Source organism: Galeopterus variegatus, unplaced genomic scaffold (genome assembly GCF_000696425.1).
Source record: "Galeopterus variegatus unplaced genomic scaffold, G_variegatus-3.0.2 Scaffold2033, whole genome shotgun sequence".
Lineage (NCBI taxonomy): Eukaryota > Metazoa > Chordata > Mammalia > Dermoptera > Cynocephalidae > Galeopterus > Galeopterus variegatus.
Genome location: NW_007728144.1, coordinates 256,287 through 273,749, shown reverse-complemented (window position 1 = coordinate 273,749; position 17,463 = coordinate 256,287). Strand labels below are relative to the sequence as shown.

The 17,463-nt window shown below is 41.7% G+C and overlaps 2 protein-coding genes across 2 annotated transcripts in view; one reads left to right on the top strand and one right to left on the bottom strand.

The window, feature by feature from the left end:
- Positions 1-1,002, bottom strand: part of BFAR (bifunctional apoptosis regulator) — a 21,025-nt gene extending 20,023 nt beyond the window's left edge. The window contains exon 1 of the mRNA XM_008580138.1: positions 915-1,002. The gene's annotated coding sequence lies outside the window, so the exon portion shown is untranslated. The remainder of the gene's footprint in view (positions 1-914) is intronic.
- A 2,250-nt stretch (positions 1,003-3,252) lies between these two features.
- The window catches only part of PARN (poly(A)-specific ribonuclease), a 142,835-nt gene continuing 128,624 nt past the window's right edge, over positions 3,253-17,463 (top strand). The window contains exons 1-3 of the mRNA XM_008580142.1: positions 3,253-3,381; positions 3,786-3,863; positions 6,052-6,131. Coding sequence (XP_008578364.1) covers positions 3,363-3,381; positions 3,786-3,863; positions 6,052-6,131 — 177 coding nt within the window. The 5' untranslated portion in view covers positions 3,253-3,362. The remainder of the gene's footprint in view (positions 3,382-3,785; positions 3,864-6,051; positions 6,132-17,463) is intronic.

The following is a 17,463-nucleotide window of genomic DNA, read 5'->3' as shown; positions in this document are numbered from 1 at the left end:
GGGGAGCAAAAAAAAAAAAAAAAAAAAGGGCAGAACTGCCCAGGAGAAGTACAGAAATATCCAGGGAAACAGCACGTCGGTCAGGATGCATCCAGGCTGACTGTTTACAAAATAGCAGTGACAAGGACAGACAACCTATCAGCACGTGCAGTCGGCTCTGGCTCCGGGCGTGCCTTGGGAAGAGAGCAAACTTACTTCCCATTGGCCTTTAGGAGCGTGACGTCATGACGACCCCCAAAGGACTGGCCAATGGGCTTTGGCGGGGAGGACCTAACACGACAGTTGAGGGCATGACAGCATCTGGGCTCACTTTCTCTTCTCCAGAAAAGTTTGGGGGCCACCTCCTGCCTCGCCAAAGATCCCCAATTGGGTACAACCTGGCTCTCGCTTGCCCCCCCCCTTTTTTTTAAAAAAGAGAACTCCCTTTTACCCAAATTCAGATTTCTGAGTTATGAGGCTCGGAATCAGAAGAGCCGGGTTCTGCGCTTACGTTACCCTATTTTTAAAGGGGGAACAATCACTTCGCCCTGGGGCAGGAACATGCCTCCTCATTTAGACCGCAAGGTCAGCCTGGCGCCTATGGGGAGAACGATCAAGTCTGGCCTGGCTGGCGCTGGCTGTGGCTGGCGCTTCTGGAAGGCAGGCAGCCCATCGTCCACCTCCAAGGTGTATGGAAGCGACGTCCCCTCCCTCCCGCCCTGGGAAGCTCCTGGAGCGAGTGGCTCTGACCCTGACTCCCGAAGAGATGCAGGCGTGGCCCAGTGACCGGACGTGCCGACGTGGGACTCTGGGAAAAGGATGGGGAAGTTGGCCAAGGGGGGGTCACCACCCGGAGTCCCGCTCCGTCTCCCACACCACGCCCCAAATCAAGCCCAGGCCGCCCTCTCACCACGCTCTGCCGTGCCGCCGCTTACCATTCCACTCGTCCCGGAGCCGACCCGGCCATTACCCCCAACCCCGACCCCCACGGAAGCGGAGGAGGAGGTAGAGGCTTCACTTCCGGAAGTAACCTAGAGTGTACCGCGGAGATCAGTGCTCCCGGCCCGCGACCATAGAGGAGAGACCGCACTCGCTTCCTAACCCCCTCAACCCCGCGACCTCCCCGCTGCCTAGAGCGGCCACTCCCAGACGGAGGACGTTAACGCATGCGTACTACCGCAGGTCCCGCCCTTCCCTCTTTGCAGGGCTGGGGCACCGGAGTTACGCCCGGAGGAGGAGGAGGGTGTCGGTATTTGCTCCTTCTGGGCACTTTTTCTATATCTGAAAGAAACAGCTTTGCCTAGACATGAAGTAATATTAGAAGGCCGCATTATATTCTTCACATATTTTTGGCTTCACATTGTATGCAGAAAATCAAAGGACCATGGCTAAAGTTCCATTTGCAGTGTTAAAATCGTAATTAAAGCAACCTTTATCGCCACGTTCCCATCCCGCGCCCCCCCCCCGCCCCCTGCGTCTTGTTGAGAACTCAGGGTGATTATCTGATTTAAATCGCTGGTCTGGAGGGTATTAAAGTGCTAATTTGAGATGACATGTTTTCTACCTATCAAATTAGAGTAAAAGGATTGGCAATCTTTTTACCAATCTCCCTGCTAGCAGGGAGTGTGTAAACTCATTTTCTGGAGGATAATCTGGCAATGGGTAAAAATGTGGAGTATACATAAAGCAAATGTATTTCACAGGGCTTGTAGGTTTTCCAAAGCTTTGCAGTTTCAAATGTTAACCTTGCAAGAGACAGGAAAATTTCCCCAGGCAATAGTCTCTGTTATAAGATAAAGAATTGTAACACAGCAAGGTTGTTGGCTCAAAGACGGACAAGTTAATTGATTGATTAATATGTAAAGTTGATTGATATGTAAAGATACTGGGAAATTGCTGTAAGAAGAGAGTGTTTGCTAAAATCAAGCTTTTGTTGGTGGATGACTTAACTTCTTGCAAATTGCATTTTAGAATGTCACCTTGCTTGTTTTACCGAATGTTACCAGCTTCTATTAAACTTGTTAAACTACACTTAGCAAAAACCCCACCTCTGTTCTCTTCCTAAGACTTCCTGGTCTGGAGAATAAATGCGGGAAAGTGAGCCGAGATGCCGGGTACCATTCGAGCTTTATTAAAGAAAGACATCTGCTGGGCTGTGCTCTGAGTGGCACAGGGCCCGTGGCTGCCCTGAAAATGGTGGACAACACCAACAATGGGTTTGCAAGAGTTTATATTAGCTTTTGGGCATGAAATGCACGGGGGGAGAGACCATTAGGTTGATGTAACTGGGTGGATAATTGCACTGATGCAGAAGCCGGAAAGTTGTTTCTAAATCAAGAGGCTTCTCTAAAGGGAAGGGGAGAGGGGAGGGGAGGAGGTGGACAGCGCCATTTTGTACTTGGGCTTGTCTAAAGCGGCGCTGGTTATGTTGCAGATCTATTACCTTTATTCACTTATTATAAGTGATTTATTTATAAGTACAGTTCACGTACGTTATCACCGCTGATCCTCAACAAAGCTCTAAAAAATTGGGGCGTAGGAAAGTTGAATACGTATTAACAAACGGCCGAGCTAGCATTTGAAAACAGGTCATCTGGGCTGGTTGGGTTAGTTAGAGCGCGGTGTTAATAATGTCAAGGGTTCTGATCTTTGTACTGACCAGCCACCAAAAAGAAAAAGAAAACACGTCATCTAACCAACTTCATAGTCGGCTCTGTGAAAGGCCAAGGTGAATTCATTCATTCAACCCATGTTTATTGAGCGTCTATTGCTAGACTGTGGGGATCAACAGCAACCCCAAACTAACATACAACTCTCTTTGGGCAAGACCTCGCCGTATTCTCAGTGGCTAGTGCAGCAGATAAAGGTCCCAGCTTTGCTTCTCCTGATCACCTAAATAATAACCCCCATTATTCTCTATTGTGATTATCACAAGTGTTTCCAAATGGCAAATTTGATTCCTGGCTGGCTTTCTTCTTCCTACCCCAAGTTAAAGCTCCAGTGGGGAAGGGACCATGTTTTCCTATTCATCACTGTATATCCACCCTTATCGCAGTGGCTGGCACATAACAGAAACCCTGTTAATACTTACTGATGGACTGGATCGGTTTCTTCTCCTAAAGTGAATGCCCCCACAAATAAGGCCACGCCTCGGGGACTTCCAAAACTGCGCTCCTCCCTCCCCGCAAGGTGTGAAAGGAGCCCAGTCTTGGCCCCGCCCCCCCGTGACGTGAGCGCTGACGCAGGCGCAACAGGCGCGCGCTGTTTCCGGAAGTCGGCGCTGCAGTCTCTGCTGCTGCCGTCGCAGCAGCTGCCGCGGGTCGCCGGGGAACTCTGGGAGTAGAACGGCTGAGGCGGGCCTGGGGTTCCGGCCACTGTGCAGAATGGAGATAATCAGAAGCAGTGCGTGTCCGCCGTGCACCTCCCCACTTGCCCACGCCCTCTCTCGCCCGGCCTTCTAGGCCCAGGCCACGGCCGGCCTGGGTGGCTGGGCCTGGGGCGGAGGCAGCCCTTTAGGGCTTTACCCTCCTTAAGCCCATGCGTCTCTTGGGGCCTTGTGCCGCTGCGGGCCGTGCACCCCTAGGGACCTTGTCCTCTTCCAGCCCGGGCGCCCCCGGGACCTTGGCCCTCTCCCGCCCGTGTACCCCTCGGGGACTTGAGCCCCTTCGGCCCGTGCACATCTCCGGGACTGTCCCCTCTGGCTCACGGCCTTAGGAGCTCCTCGGCCTTCCTTCCCTCTCCCCTTAGGAGCCTGTGGGCAGGAAGCCAGGCCACCGGTTCTGAGCCTCTTCTCGGTTTCTCCACAGATTTTAAGAGTAATCTTCACAAAGTGTACCAGGCCATAGAGGAGGCGGACTTCTTCGCCATCGATGGGGAGTTTTCAGGTATCCCTCCCTTGCAAGCGTGGGGCTGGCTCCTTGCCGTGCATAGCCAAGGCTCCTTCAGCCCCGCGGCGCTCGACTTCTCGTGCCTATTGGCGGCTCTTCGCTGTTTGCAGCGTTGGGCTGGTTGCATAAGTCTCAACGTGTCTTTTTAAAGCTTCGAAAGCACGGAAGAGATGCGGTGGATTCGTGATTGTTTGGACTGTGAGGATTGCAGAAGGAGATTATGGTTTTTGGAGCTGCTTAAGACAGACATGTACAGGGTAGAAAGCTGGAGTGTTAGAGCCAGGTTTTTTGTTAATTGTGGTAAAACATAACATAACAATATTTATCATTTTAGCCATTTTTAAAGTGGTTTTACAGTTCAGTGGCGTGAAGTATCTTCACGTTGCTGTGCAACCATCACTGTCCATCTCTAGAGAGCTTTTTCATCTTTCCAAACTGATAATCCCTATACATTGAACTCTTCATTCCTTTCTTCCCCCAACCTCTGGCAACCATCGTTTGTCTCTGAATTTGACTACTCTAGACACCTTGTAAGTGGAATCATAAAATTTTTGTCCTTTTGTGACTGGCTAGGGTCAGTCTGTTGCAGGTAAATGAGGGTATTAATGTATGCGTTAGTGGTGCCTACCTTGGATGGTGTATGTGTAATACTTTACCAACACTTCTTATTTCAAAGTTTTTTTAGGCCGGCCCGTGGCTCACTCGGTAGAGTGTGGTGCTGATAACACCAAGGCCACGGGTTCGGATCCTATATAGGGATGGCCGGTTTGCTCACTGGCTGAGCGTGGTGCTGACAACACCAAGCCAAGGGTTGAGATCCCCTTACCGGTCATCTTTTTAAAAAAAAAAAGTTTTTTTAATCCTAATTTTTAAATTGTTGACATCAGTATGAACAGTTCACTCCCTTTTGTATAGATACCCATTTTGGCTACCTGATTTTGCAATGTTTAAAAAACTCTAGCTCTTCTTTTTCTCTTCTTTTTTTAAAAAGATGACCGGTAAGGGGATCTTAACCCTTGACTTGGTGTTGTCAGCACCACGCTCTCCCAAGTGAGCTAACCGGCCATCCCTATATAGGGATAACACGCATGGCCTTGGAGTTATCAGCACCACACTCTCCCAAGTGAGCCATGGACCGGCCCCTCCCTAGCTCTTTCTTAAGAAATCCATGCTGGGGTAAATATAATCCTTGGCTAGTTTCTAGTAGGAGTTAATTCCCTTGGAAGCTGAATTTTCACCAGAAATAATTTTCTCTTGGCCTCAGAGATAGAGTAGTTCCCCCTTGTTTGCGGGGTGTATGTTCCAGGACCTCCAGTGGATTCCTGAAACCGCTAATAACAGCAAAACCTATATATCGTTTTTTCCTAAGTACCTACTTATGATAAAATTTAGTTAATAAATTAAGCACAGAAAGAGATTAACAACAATAACTAATAAAATAGAACAGTTATAACAATATACTGTAATAAAAGTTTATGTGAATGTGGTGTCTCTCAAAATATCTTATTGTTCCCTACTTTCCGTTTTTTCTTTTTTTTTTAATTTAAAAAGATGACCGGTAAGGGGATCTTAACCCTTGACTTGGTGTTGTCAGCACCACGCTCAGCCAGTGAGCGAACCGGCCATCCCTATATGGGATCTGAACCCGGGGCCTTGGTGTTATCAGCACCACACTCTCCGGAGTGAGCCACGGGCCGGCCCTACTTTCCTATTTTTGGACCACAGTTGACTGGGTAACTAAAACTGAGGGCAGAAAAACGAGATTAAGGGGGGGGACAACTGTACCTTTGTTGTTATAGGTGTTATTCCAAATTGGTGACCAAGACTGATACTCTATCAATAATATACTTAAGGGTTTGTTGATGTCTGTTTATGCATTAGTCCTTTAGAAAGCAGCAAAATTTATTAAAGCCAGAGGTGTTTTCTTAAATGATTACTGTTTCGAGACCCATTTTAGATGCTAGAGTTGCCATTCTCAAGTTGAAACATATCTCTAAGTTCATTGTTATAGAGTTTAGCTTAGTAGCCAGTGAAATTAATGCTAATTTTGAAAAAGTGAGGTAGGGAGCAGTTCCAATAATCTTAGTTCATAAGAATATGAAATTATAGAGACATTGAATGGTTGACTGACATTCTTACATTAGCATTTATTAATAGCTAAAACCTTTTATTTCTTAAAATCTAGGAATCAGTGATGGACCTTCAGTGACCACATTAACAAATGGTTTTGACACTCCAGAAGAGAGGTATCAGAAGCTTAAAAAGGCAAGTGGACGTGCTGAGAAGACTTTTTCTTTACCATGTTGATCCTCCTTATGTTAAATTATAGAGAAATATAATTGTTAAATTTGTATATTAAGGTTTTCTAATAACAAGTGCAGCACTTCTTCTCAACCCTCAGCCATGAAGCAATATTTTAGTGATATTTAAAACAGCAAAAATAATTGTTTGCTGGAAAACATTTTGAAGAAGGCTTACTTTTTCAGTGTTAATTTGATTTACAGGAAATATAATGTGGTTATTTTAATCACTAGGAAATAAGCCTAATGATGCTCTGGATGATGGATAGGTGCTTAATTGGGAAAAAATATATATAAATTAATAAAGCTTCTGATACATAATCTGCCTAATCTGTTCTAATTGGAGGTATTCTGCCAAAGTCAAGTTGAGTAATTCAGAAAGCCCACCTAATTGAGCATACTATACAATTGATCTTGTCAGATATGCAGCACTATTGTGACAGATGTTTTATTTCCCTTTTCCAGCATTCCATGGACTTTTTGCTGTTTCAGTTTGGCCTTTGCACTTTTAAGTATGACTACACAGATTCAAAGTAGGTTGCTTTAACAAGTGGCGGGAATTCTTTTGTTGTGTCATAGTATAACACCCTGAGTCTTCTTTTCTTATTTTCTCAGGTACATAACAAAGTCATTTAATTTCTATGTTTTCCCGAAACCCTTCAATAGATCCTCACCAGATGTCAAATTTGTTTGTCAGGTTAGTAGCATAATTGAGTTTTTTCTTTAATGAATTACTTATGAAGCAGTATGAAAATGTGTAATCAGAATTCTCTTTAAAATTTGGTTTTACTACTGGCTCTGGGCAAATCATTTCACCTCTCAGAATGAATTAATGAATTAATTTCAGAATGAATTAAGGAATAAGATGCAAAGTTAGGCAAAGATGGAAATCAGAACATGAGCTTTATTATTATTAAAGCTGAATTTGAGAACATGGCTTCTGAATGTGGCTTTATTTGGTATTTTTAATATCTTATTCCTGAATTGAACCTACACATCAGGACTTGCAGCCTTTCCCTAATCCCTTTCTTTTATCCACTCCAAGGTTTGAGCTTTATTTTCTGGAAGAGCAGAGTATGTGTATATGCTGTCCAGTAAGAGACAGCCCAGAAGAGGCTAAGCAACTCTGTTCAGTTCCTTTCCCCAAGTTCACCAATTAGGAAATAGAGTATGGGAAAAGACTAGTGTTTCCTCTTGTGGAGGAGAGAACTTACTTTATGGACCAAGATAAGGATGCAGGAGGTTCCCCCTTAGAATATTTCCTGTAGGATTATTGTAGCTGACCTGGTAGACACTGGCTAGTTAATCTTTTCTCCCTTATAATCTTGCATCCTAGCTTCTGTCCCAATAGCAACATGAGTTCATTTGAGTTGTCACATCTTTCATTCTCTTGCATATAAAGTTATGAAAGCCTGAGGGCCGGCCAGTGGCTCACTTGGGAGAGTGTGGTGCTGACAGCACCAAGTCAGGGGTTAAGATCCCCTTACCGGTCATCTTTGCATCTTTCATTCTCTTGCATATAAAGTTATGAAAGCCTGAGGGCCGGCCAGTGGCTCACGTGGGAGAGTGTGGTGCTGACAGCACCAAGTCAGGGGTTAAGATCCCCTTACCGGTCATCTTTTAAAAAAATAAAATAAAATAAAATAAAATAAAATAAAGTTATGAAAGCCTGGAAAGTAAGTTTCTGAGGGATTGAATCTTATCAGATTCTTTCTGAAATAAGGCAGGATATAAGCAAATGAAATTGAGAGTTAATTGTATGCCTAGGGGCAAAATGGAAAAAGTGAAGGTAATTTTGGTCTGAAACCTTTTCTTAAATTAGCAAGTAAACCGTAGTTGGTATTTCCTTTACCTTGCAATCATTTAACAGCTACTTACCAGTCACTTTGGCATAGGATATGTAATTAAACAGTATTTGTAGATTCTCACTGAGAGAAAAATAGATTCAGTTTGGAAATTTGTGTGGATATCGTTTTCTAGCAGTACCAGGAACAGAGAATTACTTCAGGTGGGTTCCATGGCTGGCTAGGGGTTAATCAAACAAAAGTAGAGGGTGGTAATGAGACACTTTAGGGATGGTGCTCTGTTCTAAAAGACCAACAAGAATGCAGTTATTCAGGGAAAGAAGAACTCCACCCATTGTGCAAACCGTGATACGGCTACACCCAGAACACTTAGTACGTTTCTAGTTGCCAGCCACTCCTTAAAAAAAAAAGATATACTAGAGTCGAATATAGGCCAGAGGCTAATGTCTAAAATGGACAAAGGGATAAAAATGCTGGGATTCTCTAATCTGGAGTAATGAAGGCAGAGAAAATGATTAAACTCTTAGTATGTAAACTTGTGAATTGTATAGATAAGGTAAATGTATCTTTGGATTTTCTCCCTATTGTCCCTTATTTATTCTTCCTGTTGTCCCTTAAAATTCTGTGACTGTTACAGAATTGCATCTTACCCTGGGGAGTTAGGTTCTGGAATCAGCGAGTAGGGTGAAAATTATGTCAAAATCACTCTCAAAAGCTCTGGGCTGGCCCGGTGGCACACTGGAGAGTGCGCTGCTTGGGAGCTCGGCGGCGCTCCCACCGAGGGTTCGGATCCCATGTGGAGACCGGTTCCCGCTCACTGGCTGAGCGCGGAGTGGGCGCAACCCCAAGGGTTGCGATCCTGTTGCCAGTCCCCGGTACGGGCGCGACACCGAGGGTTGCAATCCCGTTACCGGTCAGTAAAAAAAAAGACAAAAAGGAAAAAAAAAAAAAAAGCTCTTATCACCTTTAAAGTGTATAGAATTTGAGGGTAGAACAACCTAATATGTTTTTGAAAAATAGATATCTGTACACACAGATGCTTACACACTAGGCAGGATGTGGAGGAATGGGCTGACAGAACACACACCCAGGGAGACATACACATCGGGTGGAGTGACAGGCAGAATAACATGGCATTTGTATCATTTTTGTCGTCGTCTTTTTCTTTTCTTCCTCTTCCTTTTTCTGGCTGAACATCTATAGTTAAATTCATGTAACGTAATATGTTGTGAAAAATTGGAACATTACTGATATATAGAGAGTAACAATTAATTTCTTTTCTTGCACCCTTTTCCCCATGCCACTTTCTTCCATTTCACTCCTTTTTTTCTAGCATTTATGTACATGTATACATGTACCATATATCTGCACATGTACATAATTTTATCATTTTTCTTTAATATAAACAGAATCTTAATATTCATATTTTATATAACTTGCATTTTCCACTCAACAGAATGTCTTTGTATTTGATTGCATGAATATGTATCATTTGTTTAATCAGTTTCTTACTTGGAATTTAGAGGCTTTCCAATGGTTATAAACAATGCTATAGTTAATATCCATGGGCAGTATATCTATTTGTGTATGTAGGAATTTTTCTGTAGGATAGATTTCCTCGAAGGGGAATTGTTGAGTCATAGGACATATGCATTTAAAATTTTAAAATAGTGCCTCAAATTTTACTCCCAAATAGCTGTGCTTGTCTCTTGTATCTTGAAAATGGTGCATTTAGGGAAAGTCAAAGGTAGTAGACAGTAAACCAGAAATAGATTCTGTTGGTTCAAAGGTTTTTTTTATTTTTAATTGTGGTAAAATATACATAACATAAAATTTACCATGCTAACCATTTAAAAATGTATAGTTTAGTGGCATTAAGTATATTCACATGGTTGTACAACCCAAAGGATGGTGTTTTATTGGAAAATAAATAGCTTCCAAAAAGGAATAAATGAATCTTCGATTCTGGATTTGATGGAATAAAGGAAAGTAGGATGTTTTGGAGTCTAGTACAGGAAGGACAAAAATGCCTTTCCATAATCCTTCTTTCGGTGCCTTTGTCACAGGTGGAATATTTAGGTGGGTAGAATTATAAGAATGCTTAGGCATGGTAGACAAGGAAGGAGGCTGGTGGACTAAGTCAGAAGATACTGGGTCTTGATTCAGGACAAGTTTTTAAAAAGTGGGGCTCTGGGGAAGGTTGCTTGTTGAAAACTATAGAAAACCTGGCCCCGATGGAAAATAATTTGCATATACCCAAGTTCGTATGTGTGTGTATGTCTGTGGTAAGATTGTTTTTTTTGCATCCTACCATGTTTTAAAAAGGATTTGTGTTGGCTAATAAAGATACATATAGTATTTACCTTTGAGTATAAGATTTTTTTTTTTTTTTTGTCTTTTGTCTTTTTTCCGTGTCCGGCAACGGATCGCAACCCTCAGTGTTGCCCCCGTACCGGACCGGGGACCGGCAACGGGATTGCAAACCTCGGTGTTGCTCCCGCGCCTCGCTCAGCCAGTGAGCGGGAACCGGTCTGTATGTGGGATCCAAACCCTCGGGCGGGAGCGCCGCTGCGCTTCCCAAGCGGTGCACTATCCAGTGCGCCACCGGGCCGGTCCTGAGTATAAGATTTTTTTAAAAAGTAAATAAAAAATTGAAAGAAAAGAAACATGATATGATTACTGTGGTATGAATAGAACTATAAGATTTTTTTTAAAAGTAAATAAAAAATTGAAAGAAAAGAAACATGATATGATTACTGTGGTATGAATAGAACACAGAATTCATGCCAAAGAAAGTCTCAACTTTTTGTCTCTGAGCTTCCTAGCAACTAAGAAAAGAGGGAAACAGTTCTGTGGTCAACAGGATCAAAACATTCCAGGGCTCAGGAGAAGTACAACTCTTCCCAGAATAGAGACTTCAGAACATTTACCTTTTAGTTATCATAAAGAAATCATTAATTTAGAAAACTTTGTCTTCACTTACATTTCTTTTTTTTTTTTTTTTTTAAAAGATGACCGGTAAGGGGATCTTAACCCTTGACTTGGTGTTGTCAGCACCACGCTCAGCCAGTGAGCGAACTGCCCATCCCTATATAGGATTTGAACCCGTGGCCTTGGTGTTATCAGCACATGGATATTTAACTAGATGTAAGTACCCTGAGACTATAGTACCTTTTATAAAGAAAATAAATAATCTATTTTTAAAATAAAGGGCTACTGATAACAATAATAAATTTTAAAAATCTATTTTCTAGTAGATCTGCAAGAAGCTTATAGCCACACTTACATTTCTTTTTTTTTTTTTTTTTTAAAAGATGACCGGTAAGGGGATCTTAACCCTTGACTTGGTGGTGTCAGCACCATGCTCACCCAGTGAGCTAACCGGCCATTCCTATATGGGATCCGAACCCGTAGCCTTGGTGTTATCAGCACCACACTCTCCTGAGTGAGCCACAGGCCGGCCCTTCAGTTACATTTCTAAAATGAATACTGTGATGAGTTTAATGGGACTGTTTGTTACGATGTTCTTCAGTCTAGACTGGTGGTATAAAGTTAAAGTACAGTTCAGTAAAGGTAATTCTTTGAGGGACCAGATTAAAATAATTTAGGTGTATAGCCTATCAGTGTTCTGATTTAACCCAAGAATAAAATTTGAGTAGCTATAGTAATGTTTCCCTGTCTTCAGTTTGAGTAAAGTCTTCATGATTTTGCCATATTTTTGTACCATCTGTAGTATTATTTACATAATATTTTTATTAATATCCAGTTACATATTTCAGCTCATCCTATAGCTGTTATGTTTGTTTCATTAAGTCTTGTTCCTGGGAACTTTTCTCTCTTTTGACCTGGAACATTAAGGACATCCAATTAAGATTTTGGATTTTCAATATCTAATTTGAGGTGAATGTTGATGTCTTATAACCTGCACATGTGAGCTTCCTTAAACTTGAACCTGGGGTGAGATAATATAAGTACATTTTATTTCTATTTATAGTCTCCTACTCAGTACAGCAATCAAGAAGTCAGGGAGAATATCTGCCTATTGGGATAATATCTGTTCACCCAGTGAATTTTTAAAAAAATATTGTGAAACAAAGGATGGTTGTGTTATAAGCTATAAAGTAGAAGAGCCCAGATATTGTAAGTAAATTAATGGATCATTTGGCAGCTGTGGAGTAGAAATCCCTTTGCCACATTGCTTCCTTGCCTGGCTGTCTTTGCTTACTTGCCTGAGTTACTACTCTGCTTCTGTTCATCTGCCACTAACATCACTGAAATGTATGTACTGTTTACTCTTGTTTCAGAGCTCCAGCATTGACTTTCTTGCAAGCCAAGGATTTGATTTTAATAAAGTTTTTCGCAATGGTAAGATTGTGTGTGACTTATCTTTAGAGCTTATAAACCTTCAAAATGTCCTTGGGAAGTAAATTTGGATTTGATTGAGAATTATCATTTTGCGCCTGCTATCTGAGATAGAATCTCAGAGTTCCAAGGCACCATATGCAGCCTTAGAATTTTTTAAAATTTATTGTTACCTTTTTTTTTTTAAACATAGTTAACCATGAACTGAGCAGGAGAATAGATGCTACTTTATTTAGCGCTAATGAATCTTTTGAAACTCCTGATTTTATTGAGTGTATTTATTCTGCCACTGGTGTGACTTAGTCACCTAACTTACCATCTGTGGGGAATGCTTCCCAGTTTTCTTCCAGTGTGATAAATGGCATAGTGTTTTGTTTTGGTTTTTTTTTTGGTGACTGGCCAGTACAGGGATCAAATCCTGGCCCTTGGTGTTATCAGCCCACGCTCTAACCAATTGAACTAACTGGCCAGCCCTGTTATAGTACTTTAAAAAGTAGCTATAAATAAAGGTTAAAATATTTTGAATAATAAAAATTGACAATATTCCAGCAATGCTATAATGAAAACCCCCTTTTTTATAAAACCCCCTTGTTTTATAATTGGAAACAGTTTCTCAGTTTCTCATGGGAGAAAAAAAGTTTATGTAGACTGCATGATTGTGATGGCTAACTTGTTGGTGAGCACTCTGAGGAAGAGACCGTGTTGCATTCATTTCACATCCCAGTGCAGACCGTGGTTCCTCTTCTATATTAGGGAGGTGACCATTAAATATTTGATGAGTGAATGGGAGCATGAGTACTGGACATTAGAGCACAGCTGAGTGGCTTTCCCTCCTCTTCATTTATTTCCCTAAAAGTGTTTGGGAAAGCCTTGCTTTTCCCAGTAGTATTAAGCACATACTGCTTTAAGATCAATAACTATTTTAATTTAATTATTTTCATAAATTGTATTTTTTTTTCTGTGGCAAATGTAGAATTAATGAAGGTGATAAGGAAGGAGATTTATCACAACGAAAGTACTAGGTTTTTCTCAAAAAATGTACATAGACTTTAAATGAATTCTCTTTTCTCAGCATGATCTCCTTGCAAAGCCATTAGAACCCATGCCATATTGTTTTTTAATTGCTTCAGTGGTGTTACATCTTAATTTTTATTGATGATTTTAATCTTTGGGAGTAATTGTCAAAACTGCTTAACATGGTGAGTGAACCAGATGGGCAACACAATTTGGGTATTGTAAAGTAATTTTTAAAATTTGTCTTATACTGGACTCTGAAAGTCATTATAAAACAGAAGTTCCAATGTATTTATGGCATTAATTTGGAATAGTCCAATCATCTTTTGAAGGACCTACTTTAGCCAGTGCTTATAGTTTCCAGCCAGAGCTTATTATATGGATGTATAGTTTCCAGCCTGTTTGGAAACTATACATCCATATACATCCATATACTATACATTTAGCCAGATTGGAGTATGCCCCATTCTCATTGTTTTGTAGCCAGACTTTGGAATATTTTAGTCACAACAGAATCAGATCTCCCAGGCCGTCTGTTATTATGAAGACTTATCCCCTTGCTGTTGTTGATATTCTCTGAATGTGATTTAGACCTTCATTTTTCTTCATTATCAAATTGTTTCCATTCAGGTTTTGTAAATGCCAGGCCCTTTTCTTCTGGCAGTCTTCTCTAAAGTTCCTTTGACTTCCTTGGCTGAAAGGGAAACAGGTGACTTTCATTACCCTTTCCCCTGCAGCCCTATCCAAGGCAGGTGGTTTTACCTCTCACTCCTTTTCTGTCTCTGGCCAGGCTGTGCTAGGTATCCTCCTTCTTTCTCCATGCCACTTTCAAAGGACCTGAATTCCCTCTTCTTCAGGAGCCACCATTCTTCTCAGGGCTGTGTCACCTAGCTCTACCACCCCTATTTTTGCTGACTTCGTGGGCACGGCATCCACCGGCAGCCTTGGCTTTGGCTCATTGCCATTCTCTCCACTCCTACCCCTCTCCTCATTCTGGGTGACTTCAGCATCCACAAGGATAACCAGCAAATGCTGTCTTGTCTGTTTCTTGGCTGGGTGATCAGCCGTCTTTGCTTCGATTTCCATTTGGTCCTCTACTCCCTTGGCAGCATCTTTGGTCTTTTTATTGGTAACTCACTTACCACCTCCAGTGTTTCTCTCTCTGAGAGCACTACCTCTTGTCCTTTTTGTTGACTTACTCTGGTAGCTCATTTCAGCAATCTGTTGATTTCTATTGCTTTTTCACTGTCTGTTACCTTCCCCTCTTCTACCTTGATTTTCCTCCTTATCTACATGGTCCATCATTATTCTTTTTTACTTCCCTTGCTTCTCTTTACCTCCATTGTACTTGACTAGCAAAGTCCCAACTCTGGATGAATCTGACCATCCACCTTCTCTGTTTGGGCATCGCATATTGCCAGAAAATATGACACACCTGAGCTAATTTGTCACTGTAAATTCATGGGCACAAACTTCAAATAAGCACTCAATTTTGGTAAAAAAAAATCTTTTTGAGGTGTTTGTTTTTTACCACCTCTTTCTCCAGGCTTCCCACCCCAGCTCATGACCATGCCTCTCCATGGTCCAGATGAAAATAGAAACCATCAGAGAAGAGCCACTTTGTATTCTCACCACCACATCCACAAGTCTATCTTCCTTGTCAAGCACTAGCTCCCCCAGTTTGCCCTTCTCTCTCCTGAATTACTCTTTTCCCTTATCGATCATCACCATCAGCCTTTATAAACATCCTGTAAGTACAGAGTTTCTTAACCTAGTCGATGGGCTCCCTTTTCTTTCCCCCAGAGACAAAATTCAGGAGTCTGTGAACTGGAGGGAAAAACATTTACGTCTGTATTTCCTAACCTTGAATTGAAATTTAGCAGTTCCTTCTGTTATGAATGCAGGCAACAACCAGTGTTAGAAGTATCTGGGACTGTGTCATCAATGGAAATCCTAGGTATCTTCAAATGATATTTTAGTTGTTGCAGAAATCTTGAATATTGTTTATGCTCATCAATGCTTTGTAATTATCATAGTTATTTCACCTGCCATTAGATCTTGTTATTTAATGTGTTGATCAAAAAGCTCATTATACTATATCACTATATCACAGATGTTTAAAAATATTTTTGTAACTATTTCAGTATAATTGCCTTCCTATTTTAATCTTATATATTTTCATTTTATTTTATGCATTTATTTTATTATTTTTTTTAAAGATGACCGGTAAGGGGATCTCAACCCTTGGCTTGGTGTTGTCAGCACCACGCTCAGCCAGTGAGCCAACCAGCCATCCCTATATAGGACCCGAACCCATGGCCTTGGTGTCATCAGCACCGCACTCTCCCGAGTGAGCCACGGGCCAGCCTGTATTTTATGCATTTAAAAACATTATTCTGAGAGTGTCTGTAAGCTTCACCAGACTACCAAAGGGATCCATGGCACTAGAAGGTTAAGCACACCTGCAGAAATAGCTCCATCTTAAAATGACCCAAACCAAATAAATACCCTCACTTGATTCCACATACCTTTCCCCTTTCAACCCAGTGATACTCAAACTCAGAGCAAAGGACCTTGAACAAGTGGTGAGCTTTCACTGTTTCTTCTTCTCCTGCGGTTTTTTCTTTACCCCCTCCAGCTGGACTTCCTTCTGCACCCCTCCATGAATACTGTCTTGGCCAGCCTGCACTGGGGCCTGTTGTGATCTCAAATCTAGTGGATCCCTCTTTGTCCTCATCTGGCTCTGCCTTTTGGCAGAATTCGACCCTGTTGATTACTCCCTCCTGCCCCAAATGCTGTCCTCCTGGCTTCCAGCAAACTTCCTTCTCCTGGTCTTCCTCCTGCCTCACTCTTGGCTCCTCACTGTTCTGATTGGCTTTCTTGTCTAACCAACTTCTAAATATTACTTTCTCTCATTGGTCTCATACCTTCTATGGCTTTATTTTTTTATTATTAATTTAAAAAAAAAATAATTTCAGACTTACATAATTGTGGCAAAGAAATACCACAAAGAGTTCCTGGGTACCTTCCCTCCAATTACCGAAATGTTAACATAGTACTAGATTTGCATTGTCATCTCTAAACCATTTTTTCCCTAAATCATTTTAGAGTAAGTTACAGATGTGATATCCTTTTGCCCCTAACTACTTCAGTGTGTATTTCAAAGACAATCTCTGATATAACCAGAGTGCATTGATCCAGATTAGGAAATCAGCATTGCTACAATAATGTAAGTTTTGCCACTTACAGCAAGAGAGAAAAAAATTCCCCCCTGGGCCATATTCAATCTAGGATCCTATGTTGCATTTAGTTGTCATATCTCTACTCTTTTTAAATCCAGAATCGCTTCTCAGACTATCTTTGTCTTTTAATACCTTGATGTTTTTGTATAGCAGATGTTAGTTATTTTGTAGAATGTCCATCTGTTTGGACTTGTCTGATGTTTCCTCAGACTGTCCAAATGCATTTATTCATTTGGCAGGAATATTACAGAAGCAGGTGTGTGTTTTTCTCAGTGCATTATATCACGAGGCACATGGTATTTGTTGATCCCATTACTGGTGATGTTAACTTGAATCACTATTTTTGCCAGTAAGTTTTAGCATCTGTTGATGATTCTTGCTTTAAGCATTTTTTTTTTTTTCCCTTTTTGTCTTTTTTCGTGACCAGTAACGGGATTGCAACCCTTGGTGTCGCGCCCGCACCGCGCTCAACCAGTGAGCGGACCGGTCTCTATATGGGATCCGAACCCTCGGCGGGAGCGCCACTGCGCTGCCAAGCGCCGCACTCTACCGAGTGCGCCACCGGGCCAGCCCCACAAGTAGTGTTTTTCTAATTCCATCATTCCTTATACAAATTTGTTAGTATCCCATGGCTTTAAATACTACCCATATCCTGATGAAAATTAAATTTGTATGTCAACACCTCTCTTTTGAGCTATAGGCTTAAATCTGCAAGTTTAATATGTCCAGAAGGTAGCTTTTGATTTCCACCCATTGGGCCCACAAATCTAGTCTTCCCCTTCAGTTAGTGGCCCTACTATCTTTGCAATTGCTTAACCAAATAGGTAGGTGTCATTCTTTTTTTTTTTTTTTTTTTTTTTTTTTTTTTTTTTTT